Source organism: Gavialis gangeticus, unplaced genomic scaffold (genome assembly GCF_001723915.1).
Source record: "Gavialis gangeticus isolate Ggan-Ray unplaced genomic scaffold, GavGan_comp1, whole genome shotgun sequence".
Classification (NCBI taxonomy): domain Eukaryota; kingdom Metazoa; phylum Chordata; order Crocodylia; family Gavialidae; genus Gavialis; species Gavialis gangeticus.
In genome coordinates, this window is record NW_017729015.1 from 16,288,453 (window position 1) to 16,299,576 (window position 11,124).

Genomic DNA, 11,124 nt, shown 5'->3' on the forward strand with positions numbered 1-11,124 from the left:
ACCGCAGCCAGGTGCCGGGGCGGGGCGGGGCGGGCCGGAGGGTCCCCGGGGTGGGGCGGGGCCGGGCCGGGCTGCCCCCTAACCCCGTCTCGTGTGTGCCGTAGTTCGTGGAGAGCGACGAGGACGAGGAGCTGCTGTTCAACGTCCCGTGAGTGCCGCCGCGCCGCCCCTGTCTCCGGGAAGGCCCCAGCAGCGGGTCCGCGGGGGCGGAGGCGGCGCTGACCCGCCTGTCTCCGCAGGTTCACCGGCAACGTGAAGCTGAAGGGGATCGTGGTGATGGGCGACGATGCCGACACACACCCGGCAGAGATGCGGCTGTAAGTGGGGCGGGATCCGGCCGGCGGCGCAAGGGTCCCGGCAGTGGCTTGCTCATGGCGGGGCGTACTGGGGCTCGGCTGCGCCAGGGCAGTGCCGAGTGCCTCCCTTGCCCGTTTGCTTTAACGGGCAAGCGCTTGGTGCTCTGCAGGTTTCTGTCCTGCAGCGAAAAATTCATCTTCCTCCAGTACGACCATCACGTCTCCGCTCTGCAGGCTAACAGCGCTGAAGACAGCTGTTCAGCCTCTTCCTCATGCTGCAGCTTTGTCAGCGCTCAGTTTAGGAACAGAACTAGCTGATTCCCGAGCCTCGGCTCCATCTCTCCAGAGTAGAAACGGTGCTGACATTGGCAGGAGACGTAATCACCCAGGGAGGAGCAGCCTCGAGTCCCTTGGCTTTCTGCTAGGAGCGGCTCCTCCCCCGCCTTTGCTCTGTCTAACGTCCCGGTACCTGAACTGCCTTCATTATCGCCTGCAGACTGGCATCCATCTCGGTGTTGCAGCCACGTTCCTGATTCTTTCCATGCGCTGCGTTTTATACGTAATCTATGCGATGTGGTTGCTGTTTTCCCAGCTTATCGTCCTAGGGCCAAAGCCAGTTCAACAGCCCATTAGTGTGGAAGGATCAGGGGTTGGGGGTATAAACAGATAGACTGACATGCATTTTAATCACCACTGTCATTTTCTTCACTCCCAGCTTCAAAAATACTCCCCACATGTCGTTTGATGATGCAGCCAGGGAACCAGATCAGATGTTCAGCCTGAATCGGGATATCACGGGGGTCCTGGAGTATCCCACTAAGTATGATACCTGATCTTCGCTTACGCTGCTTTCGTTTGGATGCACTGGAATTGGGTGACTGGTGCTCAACGTCCTCTAGGCTGTCTTCTCTGAAGCAAATGTTGGAGGAGGGGGAAGAGCAGGTCCTTCCTTCATGTTGAGACAAGGGAATCTGTCTCTTGCAATGCTTTCCTCCACTTGTTGGGTGAGACCTCTGGTCCCTAAAGGGTCTTGGAGATCCTTTTCCCCTTGGGAAGGGAGACCTTGATTGTAGGTAGGGGAATTGCCCATGCTTCAAGTCCCTCTTAGTGCCCTGTGTCCTCACCATATACCTTGACAAGGATGAGAGAGGCCTCCCTCTACTGCCCACACCTATTGATTGGGGTGCCAGTTGGGTGTTGGGTGCTTCCTTCACCCTTTGGTGAAGCACCCCAAATGCCTAAGACTGGGGACTACACCCAAGTGTCCTGCATGAGAGCACTCGCTTGTTTTTCCCTAGCAGAACAGTGCTTGCCCTAACCGTGGCAAGTTAGCACTGAAGTGCTACTTCCCACTGTGTCGGTGGTGGGCTGTGGCTGACTGGTTGCATTGCTCAATTCTCATCTTAGTCTGTTTTGTTCTTCCAGAATTGCCCGTTTCTCAAGTGTTTACCACCTCTCCATCCACATTTCCAAAAACTTTGGAGCTGAGATGACAAAGATCTTTTATATAGGTCTAAAGGGAGAGTGGACAGAGGTGGGTGAGAACTAAGAAATGAACAAGACAGTGTATGGTCTGTCTGTCTTCTCCATGGCCCTTTCCAAGCTTTTTAATTGGGAGTGGTGGCCTAGTTCAGTGATTCTCCACCTGTTTTGTAGTAGGACCCATTTGCCAAGATTGACTTTGTCTTGACTCACACCACCCTGGCCCTGCTGCTGCCCCCATCCTGTTTGGGCTGGAGTGTGAGCAAGTAGTGCAGGCCCCTGCGTGTATGGGCTCCAGGCCTGTGCCACCATGCCATGCACACAGCTCTCTGCTGCAAAGCACTGTGCCTGCTTCCTCCCCCTGCTGAAGGGCCAGGCATCCTCTCCCCGACTCCCCCTGCCCTGATGCAGCCCTGCACCAGGCCACTGTCCCCAGTGCCAGCAGGCAGGCACGCATGCACGCGCACGCACGCCCCTTCAGAGAGTCTCCTGGACGTCATCCTCCTGCTCCCCATACTTACAGGCATCCAGTGGCTGGGGCCTCTCCTGTGACCCAGCCTCTATGCTGTACATGTGCACTTGCTGCCTCCAATTATGCCAAGCAGCTGCTTGCAAGCTGGAACGCTACCAGCTTTCAAGAGGAAACCTGCACTTTCATGGGTTTTCTGGGGACCTGCTCACAACCCTTTCAAATGTTCTTGCAACCCACTTTTGGGGCATGACCCACCAGTTGAGAAACACTTGCCTAGTTAACCTGTAGAACTGAATGGGAACCTAAACTGTCAGCTCCCTTACCTGTATCCCCACCCAGTGGGAAGCTAATGGCAGTGCTGTGTTGAATTTCTCTGAGAACTATATTTTGTTACGGGAAGGGTTCTGTTAACCCCTGGGTATGCATAGAAGAACACTGCACCCTTGCAGATAGATCAGTGGAAGGAAGCCCTCTAATCCAAAGCTTCTTGAGCTGGGACTGAAGCCGGGTGCCTCAGCAGCTGGCTCTGAATTTGGTGTGGGTGGCTTGTGGAAAGGGTTGGGGTGTTTGTTTACTTGTCTAGAAGTGAAATGGGAGAGGGTAATAAGATCTTAATCAGCCTGTTTTGAAGGCAGCTGAGTTGCTGAGCTCTTGATTCAACAAATGGTATCTCTTGATTCAGGCCCATCGCCATGAAGTGACCATCTGCAATTATGAAGCATCAGCCAACCCAGCTGATCACAAACTTGAACAGATCATGCCACAGACCCACTTCATTTCCTAACAGCATCGTCAGCCCTCCCAAAGGCCGTGGGTATCCATATATAGAGTTGATGGACCGAGTTGGAAGAAAACAGATTCTTTGGGGGGCTCTTGAGAGTTGAAATAGCTTTATTTTGTGGTGTTTGCCTTGGAGAGCAGATTGGAGTCTCTGCAGAGAGTTAGTTGATAAGGACAACCATATGCAGTGTCTTGAAGAACCTGACTAAGATCTGGCCTTGGATCTTGTCACTTAGGCAGAGGGGCAATCTAGTGGCCTGATATTACTTGCATTTCTGATTGTCAAAGAATATTTTGAGGTTCTCGCTATTATGGCCTGATCTTTGAGATTCGTCATGAGCAGTGGAACAGCCCGTTACCTGTCCCTGCTGCTTTACAAGGGTGTATGGGGGGTGGAGTTTGAGCCTAATAATGACTTGATGTGGTATTCGACTGTATTGAGGATAAGGGAATGGCAAGCTAAAAACTGCCTCTTGAGAATCTGCTTCTCCCTGAATTCCCAGAAAATCTAACGTCTGAGGAAAGCTAATACGGGTGTGGGGGTGATGCTGGATTCTTTAATACCTAAGTAAATGTGAAGGTCCATGATTATGTAGTTGGGGTTGGTGGAAAGTATTCAAAGCACTGTGTTTGTAAACAAAGTTTTATTGGCTTCTGTGGAACCTCTTCTCCATGTCGGAAGCCAGAAAGCTGGAGACCTAGTACTGTTCTAGGCACAACTTTCTAACTCTGGCAATTTTTTTTTTCTTAATAAACCTATGGCAGATATCATTGATCCTTCTTATATCCTTCCCTGCTGCAACTCCCTGCATGGCTGTGCCTGCCTATGATCTGGGACATGGTATGGGCAGTTCTGTGATTTAAAATGTGTGCTTTAGTTACTGAAAGCTGTTGATGGGAAAGTAGAAAGAAGGTTATGACAACTGGTAGCAGCATTACTTACCTGAAGAGGAATGCCTCATGGTTGTACTTGCTTGACACAGCTGTGCTAACTTAAGGCACTTACACCAGAGTGGTGCTCAGCTTCCCCCGCATTGGGCTGTGTCATCTGGCTTGGAGGGCTCCCTACCTATTCAGAAAAATGGTGGGGGAGCAGTGGCAGTACTTGCCACTGGTCCCCCACACCAAATATTCAGGCCTGTGGGTAGTGCTATAGTTCCACACACAGGATTGAATGCGGCCCCATGCCACTCATCCAGCCAATGGAGCAGGAAGGTTGAGCACGACTGATTTGCACAACTGTCAGGGGAGGTGACTGTTGAGCAGTACTCCATGCAAGATCCCCTTGTCAGTGCCTCTGGATAGTAATGGAGGATTCTGTAGGTACTGAGTGCTGGAATGAATGGGGGCTGATGTCCAGCCTTTAACCCAGAACTGCACAAATAAGGGTGTTGGTGAATGACTTCAACTTTGCATCCTGTTAATCTCCTCCTCCTCCAACAGCTGGAGTAATTGAGCATGAATTGCATAGTCCTGCATCATCAGGGGTGATGATGTGGCATGCTGCACTCCTATCACCTGCTTCCTGCTTTGCCCAAGCCATGAGGAGAGCACTGGATCTTCCTGTCTTAATTGCTTCATGGTGCTACTAGGTGCACTTGTTTGTATTGTAAAAGTACCAGTTTTTGCAGTGGGAAATATTACAGCTTCATGTGCGTTAGTGAGCTCCCAACTCCTTAAATCAGTACTGACACCACGTGCAGTATTCTTGCCCTGTTGCAACTGAAACTTGCTTCCCTGCCCCCCATTAATTATAGTGAGCTCTCTGAATTAAACCCACCCCTAGAATGGGACTTACAACAACTTGGCTTCGCTGCTTCATTTGGCCTAGCTGAAATGCATGGTATCTCTGAGGCACCAGTTCAGGTCTATAGGCTGAGGACAGCAAACAGAGGATAAAATGTAGTTTCAGTAAGTGCAGAGTTGCTGCCTCTCTGCCCTGCTGGGAAGTCCTAACACCCTGTGGCAGTGCTGAAAAGCCTTGGGGCGGGCAGGCAGCTTACTGAAGCACTACAGCTCCTGCAGGACTCTAGGCTTACTGCTGGTTGAGTCGTAAGAACATAAGACCTGCCATTTACTGGGTCAGACCCTAGGCCAGGGGCGGGCACTTATTTTGGGCGGAGGGCCGCTTATTGAGTTTCAGCAAGCCATCGAGGGTCGCATGACAGGCAGCCAGGGGCAGATAAATATTAATTTTCTAAATTTTTTAGGAGCCCTGTGGGCCGGATAAAATACCCTGGCAGGCCACATTTTGCCTACCTCTGCCCTAGGTCTACCTTGCCTGGTCTCATGCTGAAAGGGGGAGTGAATTGGGTCTGACCAGGGTTTTTTTCCCCCTTGTTCTCTCATTTGCAGCCTCCAGCATTTAAGATCTAGGAAGTTCCGACCTGGAGCCTGTGCCCCTCATTGCCCTTCCTTCAGGAACGGGCCCGGTCCCTGTATGAACCCGGCTGCGCTGTTGGCTCCCACAACACCTGGTGGCACAGAGTCCCACACTTCAAGGATGCGCTTTGCGAAAAATAACTTCCTTATGTTTGTTTTGATGACCTGCTGCTTTCATGTTGTGACCCATCCTCGTTGTAACAAATCCCTCTCGACTTCCTCTTTGCCACTTGGCATTTTGTAAACCCTCATGGTGTCCCTCACCCCTGGTTCTAAAACCAGCCCCGTGTGCTGCCAGCTTCACGGCTGGGAACAGAGGCAGGGCTTTCATTGGCGCCTGCTCCCACACGCGAGGACGCAGGACAAGGTGACTGATGCTGTGATCCCTCCGGCTGCTGGAGGAGGTGGCAGATCAGCCGTGATCCTCGAGCAGGTGTCCCTGTGACCCCGCTGCACCGAGATGGGGGTGGGGGGTCGGTCAGCCCTGCCCCTGTATGAACAGCACTCATAGGAAAACGCCAGGGATCCCCCCAAGGGATCCAGTGTGAGCCCTGCCCCCCCCGGAATCCAGTGCCAGTCTTGCCCCCAGGATCTAGTGCCAGCCCCCACGAAGGGATCCAGTGTGGGTCCCGCCCCGGCGGGAGTGGAAGCGGGGAGGTCAGCGCAGCTCTCCCCCCGGGGACCAAAACGGCGGCTCCACCCCCCAGCTTCCGGGTCGCAGCGCAGAGACGTGTGTCGTCACTTCCGCTGGGCTGAACCCCGCGCGACCCCTCCGCGAGGCTGCCGGAAGTTGCCCTGCGACCAGTGTCTGAGCGCCGGGGGAGAGCGGAGCGGAGTGGGCCCCGCGGAGCCACACGGAGGTGCGCACCCCCCCTCGCCGCGCGCGAGGTGGGCGCGTCCGGCCTCAGCGGGGCGGCGGGATGTACCATGTGGGCAGGGGGGTGCCGGGCCCCGGACAGCCGCCGCCGAGCGCGGGCAGCCCGCCGTGCTGGGGAAGGATCCTGCTTCGCTGTGTGTTTTGCAGCCGGGAGAGCCCGGGACGCTGTTCGCAGCCGCCCGCGCTGCAGGCAGGGCTGTGGCGCCTCCCTTGCTGCCTGCAGTATTGGGCAGCAGCTTTTGCAAGAGGCCGTCGAGGGCCCCAGCCCGGCCCGCTCCTTCCCTTCCCTTCCCTTCCCCTCCCCTCCCCTCCCCTCAGTTTCCTTTCGCGCCCTCGCCCTCCAGTGGCGCTTCGACGAGCGCCCGGGTTTCCCCAGTGAGGTTTCGGGCAGGCGCAGGCGCAGGCCCAGGCACTGTTCGGATGGGAGCGCGGAGCCGCGTCGATCCACCTCCCCCTTGGCAGCTTTTTGAAGAAAGCCCCTCACGTTTCATCCTGGCCTGAAACGCGGCTGCAGAGCCCCGCAGGCGTGTCCAGTCTCGTCCTTGGCACTCGCCCCGGCAGGCGGGGGTCCGGCCCCGGGGAGAAGCTGCGGTGGGGACGCTGCCGGCTCAGCGAGGCGCCCGGTGCTTCCCGGCGCCCGTCTCTGTCCCTCGCACCCTGTGCGAGCAAGGAGGCTGCGCGATTTCATATCCAGCGCTCAAATTGCTCCCCACCTGCCTGGGCTGCTCCTGGGCCGCCCGCTCAGCTGGCTCCAGCACAGAGGTGCTGGATGCTCCCCATCGCTGCTCTGGGGAAGTCGCTGCTGCTCCGTATGGCTTTGGTGCCTGCACTCTGGGGCAGACCTTGCTTTGCCGTGTGGGTTCAGGGCAGTCCTGGGCTCGGCGTGCCAGACCCAACGGCTTTGTCGTCACACATGTTGCATTGGCCTCGGCAACCCTGGCACCAGCTCCTTGGTCCGTGCAGGGAGCGGGGCGGGTCCTTGTTGCGTTCCCCTTGCAGCGCCGTCTGGGTGGTCACATCCACTGGCTGGGGGCATCTGAGACAGACCCGGCGCTCTTTCCTGCCTGGGCAGGGAGTCGAACTCGATGATCTGTTGAGGTCCCTTCCAGCCTGAGCATCTAGGAGTCTACGGACAGGCCATGGAGACGGAGTTTGCCCCAGGCCTGGGGGAAGCTGCCTGCCCAGGGGTCAGTTGTTGGGTGTCTGCATGGGCTGGGGCCTCCAGGGCTCTCCTCAGCTGGCCTGAGCCCACATGGGTCCTCCCAGCCTGCTTTGCCTGCCACTGGGAACAAAGGGCCATGCGGTACAATTTATTAGCGCTGTAAAGCACATGGCGCCTGAGAGCAGGAGGCAGCACCTGCCTTGCAGTCCTACTTGACGTGGGGCCACAGCCTCCTTGCCCGCGTGCCTGCCTCCGGGCACCGCTTGGGGAGGGATGCTGAGGCAGCCGCAGCCCGCGTCGCCCTCCCTGCATTGTCACCAGGGATATAAATACCCTTGACCTTAAGATGCAACACAAAGGAGCAGGAGCTAATTTTAACCCCGGGGGCTGCTGCTAAGTGGGAAGTGTTTGCTGATTCCTGTCTTGGTGTTGTCGGGCTGGGGATGAAGCTGTTCTGTCGCAATGAAATACAAGCCGCGGACTGTCTCTGTGCCATCCTTTGTGCTGAGTTTTGCGGGGCCTGTGGTAGGTGCGTGTGGGGCCCGTGTCCAGAGAGAGGGCACAACCGCAGCCAGAACCAGCAGGCCTCGGGGTGACCATTTGAAGGGCAGGGGCTATCACTGTTGTGGCCCTTGGGTACGGGTTCGCAAGGGAGAATCAAGGGACTGGAGCCAGGCCCTGCTGCCCAGCATCCCTCCATGCCAGAGGTTCAGTCCCAGGGGTTTGCCATTCCCATGGGGTTGCATTGCTCCATGTAGGTCCTTTGCGTGTCCTGTGCCCAGCCTGCGGCTCTGCTCCCCAAGGTGCAGTCTGACCAGCCGTGGCTCTGTCCAGACCAAGCCCCGTGCTGGTTTTGTGGTGGTGCTGAGGCCTGGGAGAGGATACAGGGACCGATCGGAGGCCTTAGAGTAGCAGCCACAGTGTTTCCTTTCCCAGTGCAGCAGTGGGTGCCTGGTTGCTGCAGGGAGGCCACCCCTGAGTTTGCTGCAGTCTTGCATGTCTTAATTTCCTGAGGAAGCTGCCAGGCTGAGAGCCCTGGCCCAGTCTGCCCTCAGCCAGGCAGGAGCGGGTTGGCTTTTCCAACCACATCCTGCCAGCCCACCTTGCTCCTGCCCTGCGGGGAGGGGCAGAGCAGAAGTCTGTGGCCCAGACAATCCCGGGCCACTCAGGTGAGGTGGTTCCATAGATGCAGGTCCCTAGGAGCTGGACCGAGCCCTTCAGCTCCCCTGGTGCCGCCTCATGGCTGGCCTGGCTTCCCGTCCTGCTGAGCTGAGCTAGCGAGGGGCCGGTGAAAGGCTCTGCTGGGCATCTCCAGACCCCCGAGGTGCCTGGCCTGGAGTGCTGGGACCCCTCATCTGACCAGGAGCGTCTCCCACAGGTGCCCGCTGTCGGAGTCCCTTCCAGTGTATGTGTGGTAACAACATGTCTGTCCCCCTCCTGGCTGATGCAGTGACTGTCTCGGGGGCAGAGCGGGAGACTGCAGCGGTAAGGACACGCTCTGCATGTGGCCTGGGCTGGTAGGGGGACCTGCTGGCATACTGCTTTCCCAGCAGTGGTAGAAGGCACATGGCCATGGGGCCTGTTTTCATCCAGCTTTAAACCCTCAGGGGATAGGTTTTTTTGTCCCCCTCCATTCTGCCCCACCGGGAGCATGCGATTCCTGCAGAAATGCCCACCCACCCTCTCCTGGGCTCCACAGCCTTCAGTGTGACAGGCCCAAGCAGGGTCCCAAGACTTCTGGGTCAGGAAATCCGGTCACGCCTGAACCCACATTCCTGCCGCACCTTGGCCCGTCCAGCCCCAGGCTGCAGGGACACCTTGGCTGGCTTCCATGTGGCACCCACGGATCCTGCGTGGGTCTCGTGGCTGCTGCGTGAGCCCATGCCCTGGCTAATTCTCCTTTCTTGCTTTCACAGGTCATCTTTTTACATGGGCTGGGAGACACAGGGTGAGTGCTGCTGGGGCCTGGGCCTGGTGGGATGGCAGTGCCCTTGATGCTGCCTGGTTGAAAGCGCTGTGCTGACAGCAGGGAGCCAACAGCTTCACCCTGACAGATCCTTGTCCAGGGTCCTGGCTGCAGGCAGGCGGGCAGGGAATGCGGGCCCTGTGGCCCTGCTGTGAGTGTGTCCGGTCTGGATTTCAGCTGTAGCATGTGCTGTTCCCAGCTGTCCCCCATAGGCAGTCAGCCCTGACCCACCAACCTCCTCCCTCCCCAGGCAGGGTTTCAGGGCCAATCTGCTCTCTCTCTGGGACCCAACCCCAGCCATGTGCTCTTGGGCTTGGCAGGACTTGGGGCCAGCTGGAAGCTTTAGGCTGGGGATTAAGGGTGTAATGGAGGAGACAGCGAGGCCCTTGCTGAACTGGTGCCAGGATATGAGAGCAGGTTGGGGGTGGGGGGGAAATCTCTGCTTTGGAGCAGGTGTTCCCGCCAGGGCAGTGCCAGGCCCATTTTGCTGGGCAGGGCAGGGCAGGTCTGGGCAGGGGCACCAGGCCCACTGCTCTGTGGGGAGGCGTTCTACCAACAGGCAAGGCCTGAGTGCGCGCTCTCACCCCCTCAGGCACAGCTGGGCTGATGCGCTGTCCTCCATCCGACTCCCCTACGTGAAATACATCTGCCCTCATGCGTGAGTATCACTGCCATCTGTGGCCGAGACCATCTGCTGGCGGGTGGGGACTGCACGGACCATCTCGCTGGAGCCCACCCCACACTGGCGCTGCTGCTCCCAGGCTTTGTGGGGCTTCGCTGTAGCCCCAGTGAGATGTGAAGGCCCTTGCTTCCACCCTTGCTGGTAGTGCAGCAGGGACTGCAGACTGAGCTGGCAGCTCTGTCCCCAGCCCCTTGCCCCTGTCGGCCTTTCCCCACAAACCCCAGCTGCAACACCGCACCTAAAGCAGTGAGCAGAGCTCTCCGAGGGGGCTGCCTCCAACCAGGCTCATCCGTCCCCTGTGGACTCGGGCACTGGCTAAACTCCTTGGGCAGCAGCGGGGGAGGCCTGGAGGCCTTGGTCCCGGAGCACAGGCCTTTTTGCCTTGCACCACGGGGCTGGGGTCGGATTCTGGCTCTCTGGTGCATGGGCTGCAGCCATGAGAGGGCACCACTCTCTTCTAGTCAGTCTGGTGGGGGCCCAGCATGCAGCGTCCCAGGCCAGGTTTGCCATCCTGAAGAGGTCTCAGGCCGGGCCACATCCTGCCAGGGGTCATAGGCACTGTCTCCCCAGCTCCCAAGGTTGGGGGGAGACAACCATGGGGAAGCCTCCTCCAGCTGGGCCCCTCCCCAGCATGGACCTGGGCTGGGTCCTCTTGGCCAGGCAGAGCTACCTGGTGGGAGCTACTGCTGCTGCTCCACTCCACTCCCCCACCCCGGGGCTGCAGGGAGCACTGGGTTCAGGCCCATCTCTGGGGAGGCAGGCTGGGGCCCTTGCGGTCCTAACAGCATTGCCCGTGCCTCCTACCTCGCTGTGGCCGCTCAAGCTCGGATGACCCTGTGCCAGCCAAGGGGGCAAGCACCAGCCCCAGTGTCAGCATCTTCCCAGCTTGGCAGCGCCAAACAGCACCAGTGCTGAATGCCTATGTCCCAGGGGGGCTGCTTGGCAACAGCACAACATAGCCATCTGCCTGGGAACGCATGCACAACATCAGCCTTGGCGGGAGTCTCAAGGGGCCGGGGCAAGGA

The 11,124-nt window shown here is 57.9% G+C and overlaps 2 protein-coding genes across 2 annotated transcripts in view; both read left to right on the forward strand.

The window, feature by feature from the left end:
- Positions 1-5: 5 nt before the first annotated feature.
- PITHD1 (PITH domain containing 1) lies at positions 6-3,801 on the forward strand (the record flags this gene model as incomplete). The annotated part of the gene is made up of 6 exons (XM_019512077.1): positions 6-11; positions 105-148; positions 240-317; positions 1,012-1,116; positions 1,722-1,830; positions 2,933-3,801. Coding segments are annotated over 6 exons (444 nt in total), but the record flags the coding sequence as incomplete, so codon positions are not given.
- A 2,366-nt stretch (positions 3,802-6,167) lies between these two features.
- The window catches only part of LYPLA2 (lysophospholipase II), a 12,945-nt gene continuing 7,988 nt past the window's right edge, over positions 6,168-11,124 (forward strand). Inside the window, exons 1-4 of the mRNA XM_019512391.1 lie at positions 6,168-6,272; positions 8,830-8,936; positions 9,368-9,399; positions 10,010-10,075. Coding sequence (XP_019367936.1) covers positions 8,859-8,936; positions 9,368-9,399; positions 10,010-10,075 — 176 coding nt within the window. The 5' untranslated portion in view covers positions 6,168-6,272; positions 8,830-8,858. The remainder of the gene's footprint in view (positions 6,273-8,829; positions 8,937-9,367; positions 9,400-10,009; positions 10,076-11,124) is intronic.